General features: G+C 39.2%; 1 protein-coding gene across 1 annotated transcript in view; it reads right to left on the bottom strand.

Moving 5' to 3' along the window:
• eys (eyes shut homolog) overlaps positions 1-21,938 on the bottom strand; it is a gene marked incomplete at both ends in the record, with an annotated part of 153,601 nt that overhangs the window by 90,146 nt on the left and 41,517 nt on the right. The window contains 4 exons of the mRNA XM_083897393.1: positions 14,543-14,802; positions 15,676-15,797; positions 19,146-19,267; positions 21,070-21,267. Coding sequence (XP_083753519.1) covers positions 14,543-14,802; positions 15,676-15,797; positions 19,146-19,267; positions 21,070-21,267 — 702 coding nt within the window. The remainder of the gene's footprint in view (positions 1-14,542; positions 14,803-15,675; positions 15,798-19,145; positions 19,268-21,069; positions 21,268-21,938) is intronic.

Here is a 21,938-nt window from a genome sequence, read left to right as displayed (position 1 = left end):
CCTGAAAACGTCAGGACCGGTGATAACAAAGGCCCCAGTGAATGCCATTTTAATGGAACTAGTAGCCCCTGTAGCATATCTCATCTTCCAGCTCTCAGCACTCTTCTGTTTCCCCTTTGAGAGCGAGTAAGTCTAATAATACTTTAGTGCCACAGACAGATTGGTCTGAGGGTTAGTGGTTTGGGGTTTGGGGGGGGGGGGGGGGGGTGTGTCTGCGTACAACCGTGCACATGTGTGTCTATGTGTGAGAGAGGAAGTGAGCGAGTAGAGGGACATCTTGTTAAGTTAGGGTAAGAGGGAGAGGCTAAGCCCAAGAGCTCTTTTGCTCTTGTTCATTAGGGGGTTGAGGGGCAGGACGGCTAAGCAGATCAGCATGGATGTTTTGTTGTACTTCTGAAGACAGCCTGGGAGCCTGTAAATGTTCCGCCTGCTGGAGGTTTTCCCTCTGGTGCTTGGACTGGTTTTCAGCCGAACAAATCACACCGCATGACATACTGTAGTTTCATGAAGTAAAATGAATTTGTGAATGTGATAATAACAAACGGAGGGGGGGGGGGGGCTTACACAGAACTGCATGAAGGCAAATAAAAGAGATCTTAAAAGCAGCTGAAAACCTATTTGTGAAACGTTATCATTTAATAAAAATCTCTGAATTATGTGAAAAGCAGAAAAAGGAAAATCTTAAAATACACTGTCCTGCTTTTTTGCATTGGTTAATAAAAGTGGTGTCGTATAATGGACTGCATTATATTGAGGGCGGCATAATAATAGGGACACACCTGAATGCAACACTGACATGTAATTATCACCTCCGTGACAGTTTAAGTGAAAAACATACAACAGAAGACTTGATTGGATTTGGTTTTACATATCCACCAAATAAAAAGCACACGTCTCGTCTGACATACTACTTCTATAATATTGAAAAGAAAAACAAAACCGTGTTTAAATTGAACGGGATCATTTCAGATCTAAACGGTGCTGAAACAAAAAAAGACATTCGGCTCTAAACATATCTGACGTTTTTCAGCATTCTGTGACAGTTTCTGTAAAGTACTGGATGAGCAATGACACACACACACACATACTGTTTCCTGAGCAATTCTGCAACCAAACTCCTTTCAAATCCTGACAAACACAACTGCGGCGCTATTCCCACATGAGTACCATCTGCTCGGCATGATCAAAAGTGGTACAAGTATATAACAAGGGGTTGATAAAACTAGATTATGATGAGTGTCAGTGTTAATACGTCATTATCACATTATGCCGAGCCTTTAAAGTTTGACTAACAGATATTTGAAGTATGATGAGGTTTGTCTTTTGAAAGTAGTAATTCCCAGTCGAGAAATCACCTTAAGAAGCATCTGTTGCAGTTTAATCTTTTCAGTTCCAACAAGTAAATTCTGGAAGCGAAAGCCAAACATCAACGTACAACCTGTCGTGTACAGTTTAGAGTTTGTCCTGTTTCTTAAGATCTACTGCAGAGTTGTGAGTGTTGCCTGTACTGATATAACACAGTTATGGACAAAGACACACATTTGGTCATTTTGCCTGTTTATACCACAAAATTAATTTGAAATTAAATAATCAAGATGTGATTTAAGTGTGGAACAATTCTGCGATCATCCACTTTATTTGTCTTCCGTGGTCTTCTAGGTCTTTCGGTCTTTCTGAGTTCACCAAATGTACTAAATTGTTGATTTGGCCGCTCCTATCTCTCTCTGACAGATTTATTGTGTTTTCTTAGTCAAATCATGGCCTTCTTAACTTGAATTGACATATCTTTGGACCTCATATTGAAACTGTCTGTGAAAAGCCACCAAATGCAAATTCAACACTTGCAGTCAGGCTGCAGACCTTTATCTGCTTGTTCTGACAGAGAAAAGTGAGATAATAGTCCATACCTGGCTATGAAACTGCTTTTCATTCAATCGTCCAATTATTTCTGAGCCCCTGAAAATGGACAATGTATAAAAATACATATAATTCCTCAGCGGTCAATGCGATTATCTTGTTCAACCCCTCGATTTAAAATAGAAAGTGCACACTTTAATCATGTCTTGATTGTTTCATTCTGGTCTCTGTCCGAATATGAACGGTATATCAGTGAACCTATATAATGTTCTCTAAATGCAGCCATTTTGAAATGTACTGTAAACAACAGTTGGCAGGAGATTGAACAGATCATACATTTCTGTTCAGATGGTTGCAGTTGGAAAAGATTATTTCTGATTAGCTCTCGGGGAACACGCAGCAAAGACCCACAGCCAAAACCTGAAGGGGAAACGTGATATGTGGCATGTACTGTAACCGCTCCAAATAAGAAAGCTGTGGTTAATTTTTGCCAGTAACAAATTTATGAGCAATTTTTTCATTCTTAGTCATCTGAATAACTTAAAGCTCACAGAGTGGTCCTGTTGCACATATATGTTAGTTATGGAGGTCTACTTACATACATTAACTTGTTTTTATGGTCAAAAACCTCCTAGTTGCTGTAAACGAGCCGATAGAAATCCTCTATTCTGACGCTGTTTCCCAGCCGCGATATTTCAGACTCAACTCTCAACCCGGCTTCCCAACTGTCTTGTGATTGGCCAGTAACCGGAAGTGACATATTCAGCACGCCTGCTCTCAGAAGAGCAGCTCCCCCCTCTGGAACGGTGGATGCACTGCTACTCATTATCAAAACATTGTTTTAACAATGTTTTGACCCAGAGTCAGAAGACACTGTCGCTCGTGAAACACCTGCACAGCGGACGTTATTCTTCTTCTGCGGTTCAATGCACGCAACCGGATGTGCCCGGACTAGTGCCCGAAACAGGACGATCTGCTGTTCAGGAGAACCGGTGTTTACGTAACCGGACCGGGTTTTCTCAGAGATCTCACTGAGCCCGAGATTACAATAAAACACATCGTTCTCAGCAGTGGCTGAACTGTTTGTTTAGAACTTTCAGGGCTTCTTAAACAAGGTAATGATGCAGATACACACTAAAAAACAGCGTTAATTGGAATTTACGGTCTAGGTCCGATTTAATATATGTTGTAAAAGGAAGAAAGACACATTTTCACTTCAACTCGTGATGCCAGGAAAACAGTGATGCTGACACAGCTCTGTGGATCTTGCAGTGAAAGAATGAAACGGATTCCATGAGACCACAGAGCACCTGGTGAATTATGGGACAGCACAGGTTTCACAAGCTGCTCTGTCAGTCAACGCAATGGTGGAGCACCTCAGGGACTATTTCAAATGTCGCTGCGATGTAATACATCTTCTGCCACTAAGCAGTGACTGGAGGCCTCTCTTTGACAGAGTACAGAGAGGGATACACAAGGCACATGCTTGCGTAGTCATTCCATCATCTGTCTGGAGCTTCAGGATGTGATCACTGCTCCTGCCAGTGAATGTCTCAAAGGAGAAGAAATTGTGGGCAATCCCAAGTGAATTGTAGACCAACTTTGATGGACGTTTTAACTGAAACATCAGGGATGTCTTCATTTGAACTGTGTGCATTTGCTTTGATCTGTTCCATTTCTGACTACAGTCTTCAATCAACGTTGCTGTCAGTCCACTGTTAACAATTGCTCATAAAGGGCTAGTTCATAATTAATTTGCTGTATAATTGTTTGTGTGGAATACCAGATTACCGTCTTTTGGGCTGATGGATTTTCCTGCTGAAACATGAATGCTTAATTGGAAGTTTTCTACCAATTGATGTGTGTCAGGTTGTGGTTTATATTTATTGAGCTTCTATTTAGCCACGCAATGTAACATTTTCAAGGCAGTCAACAAATGCAACCTCGGGGGTTATATGTATGGATTTAATGCTTTGATTTGACCGTTTTTACTAAACTATTAACTGCATGACTAAATTAGGCATTATTCTCTAACAGACTTTATGATTTCAGGAGGAAATCATTGGCCTTGAGGATTATAGGTAATACATTAATGCTACAAGCACTGTAAATAGCATATGGTTGTGCATAATTGACTATAGTAATGTAAACTTGCCATTAGTGAGAACGACCATAATCCTGAGAGAGAAATCTAACCCTAACCCTGACATTTTTATTGTATTTTTTATGTTATTTTATTACAGATTAGCTTTAATTTTGTGCAAAATACACATCAGCAACTCACATTTTTCACACTATACTATACTATATATACTATAAGAACTATAAAATCTCATGTGTAACGTGTTATTTCCATAATGTGTCAACTGGAACACAACAAAAACACAACCACAGAGATTTCATATCAATAATAGCCTTGTTTAGCAATCACCAAGCGGCCTGTCAAAAACTAGTTGTCACTAGTTGTAACTGAGCAAGAACGTCCTTGTAATACAAGGGAAATTATTAACCAACACTACAAAGTACTGTATGTTTGTCATTTTGATGAGCCAATACAGTGGCAGCTTCCTTTTCCACCAAAAAAAAACGCTAAATGTAAAACAAACGTGTGGTCACATTGAAGTGCCATCGCCACAGATATTCTGATGGGACTGCCGCTGTATCTTGTTTGTTTTGAAAACCCCTACATAATTTATGTGTTGTCTCTTTGAAATGCGGCAACAAGACAAAAATAGAACTAGTGATTTGAGCAAGGTTGTTCAACTACGTAATCTAGCCTTCGCAAAAAACAGTGGATTCCAGAGGCGGACGCAACTCAATTCCTGTTCAATATTTAGATATGAGCAATTAAAAACGACCGCATATTAGTCATTTGCATGCATTGTCCAACAAACTGGGTTACTTGAGCAAGTCATTTAAAAATAGAAATATCTCAGCATGTAAACACCAGCCTGTGAAGCCAATTTAGCCCACTGTTACACACCTGGACCACCTCTTCAGCAATGCTAATGGAGGCACAAATGATTAAACACGGAGATTCTTAAATTGTGTTTCCTGTACAGCTGTTACATCGCAAAGACTATTTTTATACATTATGTAGAAATGAAGCGACTAACCTTTTCCTCACAATTGTGAGCACAGGTACTTAACCACTGGCGTAGATAATGCTCACAGTTTATCTCAGCATTATTTTTCCCTTTTTTTTTTTCAATTATCGTTTTCTGAAACTATTGGTAGCTCATTTACAAATGTCGTTGCCCATCTGTTTCCATACTTTCTCTACAGCTTTATTGAAGATATGGCATGATAATGCTGTTGTAACTAATGCACGATACCTCACTTTCCAGTATTACCGTAAGCCAAATGACAAATTAATGGATTGTTTACCAAGTACACATTTATAGATTCGCTGAACGATCAGATGAAAAGCAATTGTGTGTCCCGGTTATATCATCTGCAGTCTGTGTTCTCCACTTTCAACCACTAAATATTGTTTCTGCAACAATAATGTCAAACAAAATGATACTGGGATGTAGAAGAAGAGTAATAGTGTTTGCAGATCAGTTAGGTCTGACAGTAAAAATGTCAATCAAGTTTCTCCTGCTTTTCACACATTTGTGTTGTTGTCATCTTTGTGGGATAATAACGAGACAAGTCTTGCACCCTTTGTTGATGTAATGTAAAATCTTAACAAGAGCAAAGATTGAGATTTTAATATTTTACAATAACTGATTAACACTGGCTTATGGATTTTTTTTTGTGTGGGACACCATTTTCAAAACTACAGCCTATATGTGGATATATATATAGTTGTTGTACATTCTGAGCAATTGGCTAAACTCATACTTACAGCATCCTAGCCATGCTGCCCACCAATCATAATCTACTTTGACTAAATACGGATGCAGATGCACTCATCCAGATTGTCTTTGGCAGTTACTCTGCACTTACAGCATAGTGGGCTTCATGAGATCGAGTGCATTGGGGACCGTTTTTCACTGCAAGATCTGCCTCTCATCCCACACACAGGCCTTTAGCCATTTATTGTTAGGTATTGCATGGGATACATAACCTGGCAACTTTGCTAGCAGCAGTCCCAATTGTTTTTTTTTTGTTTTTTTTTAGTATTCACAGGTTAAATACCAATTTGTTAGAAGCTGGTAATGACACAGAATCATTTTAAAGGGAAATTCTGTGAACCCACTATGTTGTGGCTGAAACAGCGGTCTCAAAGCTGAACGAGATGAAAAGACAAATTGTGCCCCAAACAACAGAATATCAACAGCACATGTAAGGGGGCATGCCCTCATACAGAGACTGAACACCTGCTACATTTTAATATTTTGTTGCCTCTCTGTGGCTCACTTTCAAAGCATTATTCAAGGTAATTGGGTCCATACATATCTTCGACTGACTTAGCTAGCATCAGCATTGTTTACAAAGCAAATGTACTTGCACTCTTGGAAGTGACCTGTGATCAGGAGCGTCGTTAGAACATTGTTAGCTTGAGACAGTGAAAAGTGACTCTCATTTGCTACAGCGATCCGTGCCATATCGCACGCAGGTACAAAAGGTGGGCGCATGCACACATACTCGTCCTCGCTTGCACACTTTCACTTAGCACATGAGCAGAGCAATGTTCTCTGCAGAAGAAAGCTTACATACTTCCTTACCACTTTTATTATAGCAATATGCAGGATTTCAATCCCTCAATGATTAAGAGCCTATACATATACTCTCCTAAATGCACATGCTCCATGCAAATAAGGACCATAATGCATGTATACACTATGAATTTGTATTGTATTCTGTGAAACAATCTTTAGTTTGATGCTTTAAGTGCTTTCATCGTAGAACTTTTACCACTGCTTTACGCCGTTAGACTAAATGCCACTTTTATTATCACAACACAGGAATTCTTTAATTAAAAACCATAGTATTTTATTGTCTTTTAAGAAAATTTCATACATATAAGGGAATGAATTGGGGTCATGGTTGAATCAAGAGAAAGGCTTTTAAAAACTTTATATAAAGTATGCATGTGTGACAATACGAGGTCAACAAAACAATGTAGCAACAATTTGTAGCAATGCAACGACGTGCTATTGTGAAATTTCAAATGGAAGCAATGTCCCGATAAGGAGGAATAGTAATAATAGCAGCAACTACTCAGTGAGATGCAGAATTTTTAAGTCTGACAGCATCTGGAAAAAAAAAAGTTCTCCACAGCCTTGTGGGTCTGCCCTTGATGCCGCACAGCCTCCAGCCGAAAGGAAGGTGGCAAATATTTATGGTAAAGCATTGAAAGAGTCCTAATGCAAAATGTTTTTTTTTCCCTACACCTACTGGTTCTCTGTGCCGTCTTCACTACATATTGTAGCACCTGTCTATCTGCAGCAGAGCAGAGCAGTAAAACACAGTGCCTTAAGAAAGCGAGGACCAACTCCGGCACACATGTAGAAGGAAATTGGGACTGAAATATATGAATGTGTGTGTAGATGATCCAGGTGAGCGCATCAGAGACATATGTATTAAAAGTAGGAGACAGATGATGTCTGTATGTGGAGGGGAATGGTAGTGGTGCTGCATGATCGTCACCCTTTTTTTTTTTTACAAATGCTTGGCATGTGGTAGGTACAATGTAATATACAATATATACATATACAATATTTTTTGCTTTTACGTTAGGAGTAGTATCAAAATAACCGTTACCTTTCCCCATTCCACTGTACCTTGTAATGGCAAATTCAATTTCTTTGTCTCAGAGCTACAGCCGCCCATCACCCTTTTCCTAACTCGGAACACCAGGTCCTTTTGTGTATAGTGTACTGTATATTGTGTAATTAGGATGTCTAGACTGAACTTGCGCCTTCCTACAACATCTGAAGGGCGTCTCCCTGATACCTGCAGTAGACAAAGAGGCGTGAAAACACGGCATGGAAAGGCAGACTCCTTTGTCCATTGGAGGAATGTGAAAGGGGAGTTGCTCAGATATAAATATGGAGGGCTCACTATGCTCTGGGTCTTTCTCCAGCTACGACCACTCATGTGCATATTGACCTTTTCTTTGCAGAGAAAATAAAACCTTGTCAGCCGGCAGAAGTCTCTATTTCATTCTTCACCAGCAGCAGAGAATTTCCACAATTTTTCCCTTGGGGTACCGGAGTAATGGAACTGTTTGAATGGAGCTAGACCCATGACAGTCAACTGAAGTCTATTCGCATACAAAAGCTTAACATCTTGTTGAGACAAACAGCCAAAAAACGGTAGCAACAGAGCTGGTACAGCGTTGTCTGTTGTGTTGCAATCAATGTCGTCGTTTGTTGTCGACGCACCAGTACAGCAGTCAAAGCGCAAGCCTGAACGAGGTCTTTACCGTTCCAAACAATACCGTGCGGTAGCAAACCAAACTGTGCCATGATGGAAACATGGCTTTTGCCTTTCAGCATGATGCCATAAGTTCAGTCTAAGTGACTAAAATCTGTATGCAGTAAATTGAGCATGATTTAAATTTAGTATGAATTTTTTTCTGTTGAATGTGTAATAGTACTCTCCCTCTACAACTATTTCTGTACTGTTCATCAGTCATAGCAAGTCCAGGAAACATGGTCCAAGTAAATAACCTCTGTACTCCACATGCCCTACAGGGGAAGGGTGCAGATATTCCCAAACTACAAATCTCAAGAACACTTTGTTTTCGATTTCGCACAAACACTTATCAAAGAAACTTATTGGATTTTGTTGGCAAAAGGTTATTGGTCAATTTCATGAAATGTTTGAGAGTGTGAGCGAGTGTCAGTGGAAGGACTTTCATGTTGGCAAAATGTTCACTTTAACTCAGTGAGAAAATTATTGGAATTTGGACATTGGTGGCCAAAGGCCAATATGCTGTTTCAGGAATAAAAATGCAGAATGCAAAAAACATGCACAAGTAATATCTTAAGGACATTCTGAAAATGAGTCTGGTAATAACTGCAACTTAAGGCAGAGATGAAGCAGAAGTTTGAGATTATGTTCCTGAAGAATTAAATGTTTATACAATTAAACACTGTTTCTAAATAGACTAACCTGCTGAGAAAGTAAAATCATCAATTGGACACATTAGATTAAATCAAATACATGACATAGTGTAAATTACTCATTTTTGCAATAAATGGCAGATTCATGTATTATTAACACTCATTTTGCTATAGGTAAAGACAGTGTCATATAAAAACATTTAAACGCCATTCTTTAAATGGTGACAGTTTAAATATTACATTATAAAGCCTAAAAATAAATTGCCTAATTGTTATTTATGCAAAAGCATATAAGTTGACATTTTTACTGTGTGCTTTTGACCACCTCACTTTCATGGGCCATTATTCTGTGAGAGAGAGATTACTTTGATCACAGTTACTGGACTTTTGGGTGAAAAAGGTGATTAAAGGCGCTTACAGTCACACTATATTAGTTAAGTTACAGTACAGCTACATAATAAACCCAAATATAGATTCTTTATAGGCACTCTGTTTCCTGGACTCACACACGTTTTGGCTCATACTAGGATTGCAACGATTAATTGACCAATGGATTATTAAATTAATATATTTTTTTATCATTAAAACAACCTCTGATTTTTCAGCTTTTTAAATGTGAACACTGTATGGTTTCTTTGCTCCATTTGTGGACAAAATAAGACTTTTGAGAACATGTCAAGATTTGGGAAACACTGATAAACATGTATCAATATTTTCTGGCATTTTATGGACCAAACAACCAATTAGTGAATAGAAAAAAATAATAATCAACAGATTAATCTTTCATGACGATAATCATTAGTTGCCGCCCGAGTGCAAAGAAAACTTCAACACTCTGCTAAAAGTATCCCAGCCAGAATAATTGTTCAAAAAAAGATATTCAATCTTTCTATGCTGCACTTTTAAATTAAAATTATCATTGTTAATCAACACTGCACTGTAATGATATATAATACCAGAATGAAGAATAGCAGTGAATGTGTTTTATATTAAATGTATGTAAATGTATGTAAGATTATATGCTGATTCTTGTTCATTTTAAAAAAAATGAAATAAAAATAAAAGCAAACTAAAAAACAATGAGCTCATTTGACTGAGAGAATCTAGGCCTTACACTTGCAGTTTAATACAGTGACAGACACAAAAAGGTCAGTGATATTCCCACACATCTGCTGTGGCATCTGGTTTACAAATTGAGAAACGTCTTGAAGAACTCCTATTTCCGAACCTCCTCTATAAAACAGAATAATCACTGAAGGGACAGTCGGCTTTTCCAACACGTCTCTGGCAGCACATATCCTGAGCACATCTTTTTCAATATCATATTAGGTATGTGTCAGTTGTGTTGTTGGCACGGCTTCACAGATGCTCATTAACCAACTGTTTTGTGAGACACAATCTCAATCTTGTGGAAGGTGAAGGCTAGTGTAGCATGCCATGCAAATAAAGGGGTTTGTTCTCCATCTGGCAGGAGCACCTCTGGGGATATACTGAGCCACGGAGACCAAATGATTTTTGCATGAAATGGGACCACACAGTGTTTTTCAGTTAATTCATGATACTGCAGGAATCATAATTTCCCCACTCCTGTGTCAAATAACTCACTTTTAAGAGTCTTGTTATCATTGTTGGGCGATTTGGTTATTGCCTTGAACGACATAAAATACGCCCTGTGTGTGATTTTTAGGGGATTCCATTGCGTTATTCTTTAGCATTGTTGTAGTGCACTGTGTCTGCAGTATGTGTTGTGTGAGTAATCCAACAGCTTTAACTTTTAAGATTGCATCACACAATTGTTTTAATGTTAGCTTTAACTTAAAGGTACAATATGTAGTATTTATGGGTTTATATAACCCAAAATCCACTTTTTTATACATATTATGTGCTCCTGCATTGTCTAGTCGCTGTATAATAGTTTTTGTTTCATTTTCGTAGTGTTTCAAAAAGTCATGTAAAATAACATGACCGCGGACCGCGGTTGCATAGCCACTGTTAGCAGCGAGACGCCATGTTTCTACCGGAGCCTGTAAGGACAAACGCGAGAGAACAAAACAAGCGTCTCTTTACTTGTAGCGGAAGTCCCGCCTCCTCTCTCCCCGCTCCGTCTGCTATGGCCACGGTAGCTCGCCCTCTCCCTCGCCTCACGAACCTCATCTGCTGACACGGAGAAAGACGACGAGGACGACATTTGACCAGCTGCGCATACCGTAGCGCTCAGGGAAGGGATGGGGTGAGCAGAGCAGCAGGTCTTTGTTGTAAATTTCAGCCTCTCCTCTAGATGGCACTATAAACTACTTATTTCCCCTTTAATACAGTTACTCGTATTTGTCATATTTGTTACATGTATTGCTTTTCTCTCAACTACTTGCACATTGTGCTGCTATGGCAGAAGTTCGATTAAGTGCAAGTCTTTTAAACTACTCCAACTTATGGAAATTTACACTGGCTATTTGCGAAAATAATTAGTATGAAGCCACATGAGTGCATGAGCAATTAAACATGTCACTATGTAGCTTTGCCTTATGCCCTCTGTGTTCCCATATTTAGTCGTAGTTTAGTTGAAAAACTGCAAAAATTGAACTAATTATTTACTCTTGTGTACAACAAGGGCACCCAAGTCTATAGATTGTGTACACAATCAGTAAATGCCATATTCTGTGTCGAGTTATGCCACGCGTGCTTGTTTCATTTGTTGTTGTTGTCAGCCAGTAACCCTTGCCTCATCCTTGACCCCAACTCTTCCATTTTCAGGTTGCTCTTCTATCAGTTTTGGCACTCCCTGCTGAGGCTCCTCATTAAGAGGAAAGTGGAGCATCTGTGCTGGTCAGACAAGATGACTAGGCCTTCTGGCCAGAACCGCAGTGGAAAGTCAAGGCTAGGAAGAACAAAAATATCCTTCAGGAGCCATCTACAACCAACTGCTTCCCTCATATTTCTTTCAAAAAAAGATTCTTTCAGCTGACTCTAGTCTAGTTATTCTGGCCTCCAGGTTCTCACGGGGTACCTTTGTAGACAAAACTCATTTCCATTGTGTCTGTGTTTTACAAACTACTTTAATGCTTCTCCCAGTAGGCACCCACAAATGGCTGCCTTTTAGTTCCTATTGAATTGTTGAACACTAAAGTTGCCACATCACCCTTTTTGTGACAATGATATAGTCTTTTGAAGTGTCTCAGGAAGCCTTCACTTTACAGTCTTTACAGAAAGTTTTAAGAAAAGTGATCGTTAAACCCAGTGTTGAGCCACTTATCTTTATAAGAACTGGATATAATCACAAGACCATAAAAAGGCTGTAAAATATGACAGTAACCATCCACTTTAAAAGGTATGTCCATTGTCTCCTGGGTATCTTAACATTATTCCATTCCCTCTCCAGTAAACAACAATATAACATTGCACACTGCTAGAATCTAAACAGAAGATCAAAAAACATAGATTCATATCCAAGATGACTTCAAGTAGTAAGTTAAAACTGTAGCTGGAGTCTTAATGACGCAATGTTCCTTTTTGTGTGAGTAAATATAGCCTGTAAAACTGCACGCCACAGACATCACTCCGGTCCAACCAGTGATGCCGACAACACAAAAATCACAGCATAAACTGAAGCTGCACTGCTCACTGACGTTTGCATAAACCTGATCTGGATAAAGGAAGATTTCTTCCTGAGAAAAACCTCAGGAGAATCTCCAATAAGTATCTCCATGTTACCCTCGATATGAATCTTCGTGGCTATCATTGACATGAATGAGAATCTACAGCAACACATCTTTGTTGTTCAAATAATCCAACTTCATCATGTAAAAATGGCACGTAAATATGCATGCTTTAACTCTACCTCAACAAAAAAAAAGGAATAAACACAAAAAATGTATGGTACCAAGGGCTTGATTATTAACCCCTTTTGTTAATAACCATTTGTACATTATTTTCATTTTAAGGCAATTACATAAAGGACAGTTCGCCAGTGGCCACATATAGAGACAAACAACCATTCACACACTCACACCTACGGTCAATTTAGAGTGCCCAATTCACCTAATCCCTATATCGCATGTTTTGGACTGTGAGAGGAAGCCGGAGAACCCGGAGAAAACCCACGCACACACGGGGAGAACATGCAAACTCCTTGCAGAAAGGCCCTTGTTCCATTTCATGTGATGTTAAAAAAATAAAACCTCTTAATCTTCTTAATAAAGTATATTTTCATACTATGCACTGCTACCACACACCTAACAAAATAGCTCATTTACACAATTGCATTTTAATGACAAATGGGTAGTTGGTGTTAATTAGACATCAATTTACCATTGATAATGTTTTCTGTGTTTTGTCCATCTTGAGTGAGTGGGATGAGACTCGGTTTTACCAAGTAATAGCAGTAAATCTGGCAGACGCAGGCTGACAAATTATAATTCAATTAGGTCTGGAAATAAAGCAGAACCTACACAACTTCCCGAGTGGTGAAGTCTATAAAATTGTTGTACTTAAGCCAATGATTCTGTGTTTGTTGAACACTAGCCATGCACTGTGGATTTATGGTGAGTAACAATTGAGAGTCGTGAGTCAATGGTTGCGTGAAGTGAAAAGGACCAAGCTTATGCTAAGCTCGTTAGTGTAAAGTATGCAAGCAGCACCTAATTTCCTATTCCTCTACAAGGTAGACAGCGTATTTTCACCTCTGTGCTGATCGAGCCATTAGGTTCAGCACAACGTTAAATCATTTTGATCGGCACAAAATTAAGATTGTTAAAAAAAAAAAAAAAAAATATGACCATTAAATGGTCATATTTTTTTTTTTGCACAATTTTGTGCACATGCCTAGCATATGATAAACAAATTGGTTTTAAGGCGAATTTGAGTTTGATTGATTTGTCCATCAACTGTAAAAAAAAAACTTTTGTGTCCATTGTTATAGAAACAAATGTGAGCTGATCACAGTCACAGCCCTGACTTATGTCTGAAATAATGTCATATACTCAAAAACCATGTAAATTCAGGTTTTACAGTGTTTCAGTGTGTTGAGGCTTGGTTTTATCATGGAAATCAATAAATTATAAAAGACAAAAGAGCTGATATTAATATTTTTTTGGTAATGTTGACTATTTGCAAATAAATCAACCCCAAAACAGTATTGCAATTACTACAAAACCAAACCATAGAAACAATTGCATTATGCATTTCACCTGATTTAACCTATATGATGAGCCAACTGCTATATTACAGCCAGAATTAGGGCTATTTAAACATCCAGCAATGGCAACACAAAATAAACACAACATAACTTTGTTGCATGCATCAATCCATTACAATCTTCCCTGTAGGAAAACCTTTAAGAATCAGACTACAGTTCAGCACGATTTATGCCCAAGGAAAACACCATTCATCTCTGTTGATAGAGTAACTTTTTTGGGAAGCATCATACATTTCAGAGAACAGATACAAATGATGTACGATTAACTGCGATGGCAACATTTTTCATCTTCTTCTTGCTACAACGTTTGATCTATGATGCATGCGTTTAACTTGCGATTTTTCAATTGCGCTTTGTGTAATTTTCAAAGTACTATCTATGTACAGTAATCCATTGAACAGGATGATGTAGTGACACTTGGAAGTGGGTGAAAAAAGGACTATAAGAGTGAAGCCGTGGCAGTGTGTTCACTCACCAGCTGGGCATCTGCAGGAGGCTGTTCCATTGAAGCGTGTCAGGCAGGTGGAGTTGTGCAGGCATGGATTGTGAAGGAGGTCACAGGGGTCATAAGGCTGGCTGCACAAGGGGCCACTGAAGAAGGGGGGACAGGTGCAGGAAAAACCCCCAGGCATGTCTGACTCTTGACATCGAGCTTCATTTAGACAAGGAGCAGAATCACACTCATTCACATCCTCTGTACAGTCCACGCCTGTCCAGCCTGGTGAGCACAAACACCTTGGATACAGCAGAGAGGGGAAAGTGGGTTTTTAAAACACCTTTTGGCACATTTTAAAATGAATCCTAAATAAGTAAAAACGCAATCTGTATTTTTCTCAGGGTTAGGGTGTCACATTCTGTCTGGGACAACGGCACTAAAACGGCACTATTATGAAGGCTCTTTCTGATACACATACACGCATGGCACACATTTTGTTTTATCCCCAATTCCAAAAATGTTCCAAATAACACATTTGCTAGATACAAGAACACCATGTTACAATGAATGAATAGGCAGTGCACTGCAGAGACAGTGTGGGGAAATTTACAGGTTAATTGTACTACTGGTCAGGGACGGCTTTTAATTCTGGACAGCTAAATGTAGGACAGGGGAGGTGAGAGCAGTGAGTGGGGATGTAAATGGAAATGTATGTATTCAGAGAGAGAGAGAGAGATTGGAAAAAGGAAACAGAGAGAGCATTCAAGTGTGTGTGTGTGTGTGATTTTTAAGTATCTGCTCTTAAAGCAGGTGACTATCCCACTTGGTGGCAGCGAGTACCTGAGCTCGATCAAGCATTCCACCTCACATTCCCTTCCATCCCCCAACTTTTCCAACCTCCAGCAGTTTTTACGCCTCCCAGTGAGAGCGGGCACCAGCTGAAGCAGATACACCAGCTTTTTCCTCCAATGAGTCAAAGATCCCCTGAAACCTTTTCATGCTGTGAGCCATTGATTGACTCATTTGTTTTACCTGCCATCTGCAATTCATTATCTTCGGTGCCAGTGGAAAGGACATATTGCTCGCTCTCAACAGCTTCTTTTTCCCTGCATTTATTAAGTGACTGATGCACCTCATGAGGATAGCTTCCTCGAGCCAGCTTGCACACCTACTTGTAGCTGTCGAGGAGGTCTGTGCAGGTGGCGTTGTTTTCGCAGGGCTGTGATAAACATTCATCAATTTCTTGTTGGCAGAACTCTCCCTCCCAGCCCGAGAGGCACGCACACTCATAACTCTGCAATCCAAACCAAAAAGGGAAGCACTATTAGATCAACACTGAAATATCTTGTATCGGTATAGTAATACAAGATACTTACTTTAGTATTTTCAAATGAAATGTACGTGTATGCGTTTATATACTGGACAGTACATCACTTTTAAATAGCAAACTGCCATTTGTGCCATTTGTTTACTTGTAGTTATACCGATTACATGTAAGAAAATAGTCACAGCATTGCTGAATATACATGTATTTATTTAATTCATCAATTTTCCATAGAAAATAGCAGCATAAAACCTCCCACACACACAAAAAATAATGTCTTTGCTGTGGTAGAGCCGTGTTTGTCTGATTTTTTCAAATCACTGCTATGCAGATGTATTCCTCCTACCACTCGCCCGCTGGATAATGTGCAAGCCTGTTTTTACTATGCCCTTTGAGTTATACTGTACCGTACAAGGCTTTATTTCAATGATGCAATGTTACCGCCGCGTCTAAGCATATTTTGCTTCCAAAAAACAGTTTTACACCGTATACTCCCATGAGTGAGACGTTACACAGTTTGCTGTTTTCTGCCCATAAAATCAAATTAAAACATGGTTCCTGCAAATTCCATGCGGGAGCCTAAATCAATCCTTATTTAGTGTGGTAATTACTGATATAACTACTTTAAAAAAAACAAAAAAACATTTAAACTAAATTTTCATGGCACTGGTTTGATATAAATTATTCTGATACAGGATGAAGGTCGTCAGGTGGTCAGGATTCTTCATCGGCTGCATCCCGTCCAAAGGTCCTAGATACTGCTGTTTGAGTACATGCTAATCTGTATTTCATACACTGGAGGGGAGCCGTTAAACTTTGTCTGATATAATTTGTACACCATGGGTCTAATGGTGGTGGTGGTGGTGGCGGTGGGGGGAAATGCCGTCATCTCATGATAAATTAGATACCTCCAGGATTCTTTATTCCTTACCCCTGGCAATAGAACATAATCTCATTTTTGCTGCTAAGTCACCTTCAGGGACTGCAATTCTCCAAAATAAGGTAAAGCTCGATGGGACACAGTGTTCAGAGGAGAGGAATAGCTGCACTGTAAACAAGCGTATATGTGAAGAGGTTTCCAAAAACTGTCCCTATTTGAATAATGAGTTGAGGTTTGTGGTGAAACAGTAAAGCTACAAAAAAAAATAAAATCAATTGGGTAGAAATTCATTATTACCCTCCCATCGTGACCAATTCCTTTCTTATGTCCTTTTGTCTTTGGATTAAGAGCTTTGGATTTTTAAACTGGAAAATTACACTGAAATGTTTTAATCAGGTATTTAAGCTGGGAGAATTTTTGCCACCTTGAAGTAGAATTGTTCATTGACTGTGCGGTTGGAAACGAGCAACTTCATCCGCGCCGTGTGTCACTTTGTACCAAGTGTAAGACATAGTCCAATTTGTTTTTTGTTAAATAGAACTCATCATTTTAACTAATACAGTATAGTGCACATATTTTCAATGGTCTCATTTTACACCTGAGCATTAGGTGCGAGCTACATACTATACGTTATTTGTCTTTGTCAGAATAAAAAAAAAAAAGAAAAGAAGAAAAAAAAAAACTCAAAGACTTTATCTATGACACATCTGTTCCACTAGTGCAATCTGTTAGCAAATAAGCAGCTGTTGGAAAAAAACACCCCTGGTACTCATTGCACAGTTTGTGAGCAGAATGCAGCTCCCTAGGTCTTTTTGCAGCTGCAACAGATCAATGTTATTGGCTTGAACAACACTTGAATAACTTCAGAAGTATAGCAGCATCTTCGAAAAAAAAACAAACAAAAAAAAAAACAGAAACGCATCTAAAAATGTCCTTTTAAGCTCGAGTGTGTGCATCTGGATAAGTCGACATCGCCGCTGAAGAACCACCGCACACGAAACACTGAGAACAAGTCACTTTGAAAAATCGCTTGAGAGAATTAAGTGACCTTGCAGCGCAAAGGTAAAGCATAGCTGCCCTGTTTATTCGAAATAAATTCATAAATGAAGCCATGACTATTTAAGCCAGGGGTCTCAAACTCAAATGACCTGGGGGCCAATGCCCATCGATTGTGGTCAAGAAGGGCCCGGCCTGGAGAACATTTATTTTAAAATACATTAATAATAGTGTGGACAACTGTAATTAAAATTGGTTCCAGGAGATACATTTAATAATGGGATAATTATGACCAAATGTCTTATTATTACTGTAATAAAAACATTACTGTAACCAAACATAATTCTATTCCATCACCTCTCTGGCAGCTGTGCCTCAGCTACACACTGTGTTTAAAAGACAGGTGCGGTCATGGTCCATGTTTTCATTATAACAGGATATTAAGTGGGGGGGCCGCATGTAATCGATTGGGGGGCCGCAAGTGGCCAGTTTGAGACCCCTGTTGTAAGCTGTAAGTAAGAACCTGTGCTGTAAATGTGATGCATTTTGTAGGATGATGACAAAGGGCCAATTTTATATAAGCATACATATTCTATCCTGTCTGTGCCCACACATGCGTTTCATAAAAGTGGCACATGCAGTTTGCGAACAAAACTGTAAAATATTACTCCGGAAATGGGTGGTGTGTGTTTGTGTGTGTGTGTGTGTGTGTGTGTGTGTGTGTTTGACAGACGGCAAAGTCAAACTGCCTACACCCTAATCTACAAATCTGTATATGACGCTATAGTTATAGCTGTGTTTCTGCAAGTACATGCCAATAAGCCTTTTGGCGATACATTTAGTAATATGAGTGTATACTTTGCCGTTTTTGTGTAATATGCTGCATATTTAAAAACTTAGCCCATAGGCATAATTGGCAATTGACAATTACCATATTTGAAGTAATTGATCTAACAAAAGATACAACAATGATGTACATTTATTAGACATTTCGTGTCTCCATCTTATTTCACATAGACACCTGGAACTTCAAGACAAACCACATCTCCTTATGCTGGCAGAGTTTCCCAATAAGACCATTAAAGTGTGCCAGATTTGTCTACCAAACACACACCTGTTCGTTATTGTCCTGTAGTAGACCCCAGAGCCACATAAGCATATTTTATTCTTTTTAATGATACACCACTATTCGTGTTATTGCACAGTTGTTTATATTTTACTGCAATGGGGCTGCTTTTAAAATTTAACTGCATGGCTGCCATCAAAGGTAATAGGCAGTACCTAATGTGATTCAGGGCTGTCAATATTTTATGAAAAAACTGCAGACGTTTTCAATGAGTAACTAACTGGTAGTTTACAAGGTACTGGATTATTCTGAGGCCTATCAAAAGCCAATAAAATCACTTTGTTATTATGACCAAACAAAATATGAGTCGACTTACCAGATGGAGGTCCCTGCAAACAGAGTTGGTGCTGCACAAACTGTTCACACAGTCGTCTATGTCTTGCTCACATCTCAGCCCAGCATACCCAGGACTGCAAAGGCAGTAAAAGCCATCTACAACTGAAAGAAGATCAGTAGGACAGTTACAGCAGCTTGCATCATGAATTAATTCACTCAAATCTCAGTAGGCCCCACATCTCTACGCAGGTAAATGCTGATTATGTGCATAAAGGATAATCACCCGCTGTGATTCAGGTTTTTAATGGATAACACTATTACAATAAACGTCCTCTGCTATATCAGTCAAACCCGTTCTTTCAAAAATCTATGCGAGCTGTGAGCTCCACACCATCAGTATGAGACACACTAACCAATGAGTCCTCTTCTCGGTGTCCCACTCCTTCTCAATAAAAGCCTCAAAAGCCGTGTCACTCGTTTCCACACTCCAAATACAATGAAAGAGTGGGGAAAAGCAGCACGACAGAGGAGAGTCCATTCAAGGCCATTCCTTATTCAGATGTTACAAATGTGGCTATTTCTTCCATCAGAAGTTTGCATGTCCCACATCTAATAATGTATTCCTTCCTCTCTTTAATTATTAATAACATTAAAGAGAGGATGCATCATTCCGTTTCTCTAAGACAACACTGGTTGTACAAGCAGCCAGTGACAGAGGTAATTGCACTTCTTACAGGAGTGAATTTATTACTCTCCCAGTCAGGGTCCCAGGATTCTTCATTATCCCAAAGATTTACCACGTAATCTATGCTGTCACTCTGTCTTGGTGCGTGTAGCTGCTATTACTCTCATTAAATGCTTTAGGTCCTGGGTGGCAGCAGCATTACTCATCTCAGCCACTGTGGCTATGCCGTGCTCTCCCTGGTGGCTGGCTTTCTGCCACTGTGCACTGGCCAATAGGTCCTAGAGGCCTGCCTCTCTAACCTAAGGCAAACTGGCTGCACTCGAGATTAGTGAAGACAGTTGGCAGAGGTCTACAATGAAGGATAGGATGCTCTCAGACAGTGATCCACTGCGATCACCCTTTTGTTCTGGCATAAACCATTTGAGTAAGATTACAGAAATGCCACGAGAGCTAGAGGGTGACTGGTGAAAATATTTTGCCACTGAGAAAATACTCTGGTACAGAGTAATTGCACCCAATAAAAAATATATTTTAATTTAAAATAATGAAGCTAAATGAGAAGAATCAGTGACATGTTTTGCATTCACTTAAACTGGATAAAAAGAAAAAAAAAGAAACCTGTCATAATATTGTCATTTATCTTAAATGATCCAAATCGCAACATTGATGTTTAATTTAATCACTTTCGCGGTTGTGTTTGGAGACTAATCGAGCCTTGACCAGCAGGTAACGTCTTAGATCCTCACATCAGATTAAATAAATCCACTCTCATAACAACCTTATTAGCTGCACTGGTGACCTAATTGCACACCGCCTGTCAGACTGTAAGTGAGCAAAACTAAATCTGACGTACTCATTGCATGTGTGTGTGTGTACATGTATGTATATCTTTGTGAGGACAAAAAAAAAAGAGGTGTAAACGTATTTTGGATAAGAGGACATTTTGGCCCGTGTTAGTTCAGTTCAGTTTAGGGTTATAATTTGATCAGAAAACCTGGGTTTGTGTGTGTAACTGTATATTTTTAAAGGACTGCTTTAACTGATTTAACTGAAATCTTGGGAAAGTGAGGGTATATTTTGGCCAACCCCCACATTCTGTCACGTGTTGAAAAGGCTGTTCATGGTTTCAAGCCTGCACTGCAGGGATGCATTATCAAGTGTCCTTGCTGAAACATATAGCTGTACAGAAATGTGTGAGTCTTTGTGTGTGTGTGTAGAGCTTTGATGCCTTTTTGAGAGTCTGCTATTAAATATGGTGGCAAGACAGGCGGTTTCATACCATCGTAGCAGAAGCCGTGAAAACAGGGACTCGAGCTGCACTCATCCACATTGATTTCACAGCGGGGGCCGGTGAAGCCCCGATGACAGCGGCAGCGGAAACCTAAAGGGAAGCGATCCTGATCCAGCTCCTCCACACACACCGCGCCGTTCTCGCAGGGATTACCGGCCTCACAGGGTAAGAACTCACAATTATGTCCTGGTGTGAGGCAGAGGAACATACATTTGAAATGTCGAGCAATAATCTCTCATTTTTCAGTCAATTTATTGTCCAACAGACAGGCTTACATGGTGGCAGGGAACAGTTTGAGATGCATTTTTTTTTTTTCCGCTGAAAAGGTATTAATTCCATTTTGGACCATTCAATCATTGAGGAATGTATTACAGTCTTAACATAATAACATTCTATTGTGTCCTTGTATTAAGTGGTTGAATTATTAAAGGTGCATTATGTAATAAATTTAAAGCAACTGGCCATAACATTATCCTAATAAGTCACAGAGACTCAGGAATAATATTCATATAACATACTGAACAGCCAAAATATTTGCAATTAAAAAAAAATATTTTGCGGATCGCAAATAATGATTATGTTTTGAAATCAACCACCTACTGCCGTCTACCAATCATTGCAATCAGTAGAGTCTCAGCTGCCGAGCAACCACGGGTTGCCAGTTACATCTGAGCTGCAATGGCGGAGAAAATGAAACCTAAAAGACCTCTGTATTTTGAATTTGAGTGTAGTAACCGTATTTGGCCACATTGTTACATATTGCGCCTTTAAGTATGGTTAATGTCAATTTTAAACATTATTTCCACTGATTTTTGCATCACTTTTTTTTTCCAGGAAACTATAACAAAACTGTACAA

Source organism: Microchirus variegatus, assembly GCF_963457635.1.
Source record: "Microchirus variegatus genome assembly, chromosome: 11".
Lineage (NCBI taxonomy): Eukaryota > Metazoa > Chordata > Actinopteri > Pleuronectiformes > Soleidae > Microchirus > Microchirus variegatus.
This window is presented reverse-complemented; position numbering and strand designations above follow the sequence as displayed.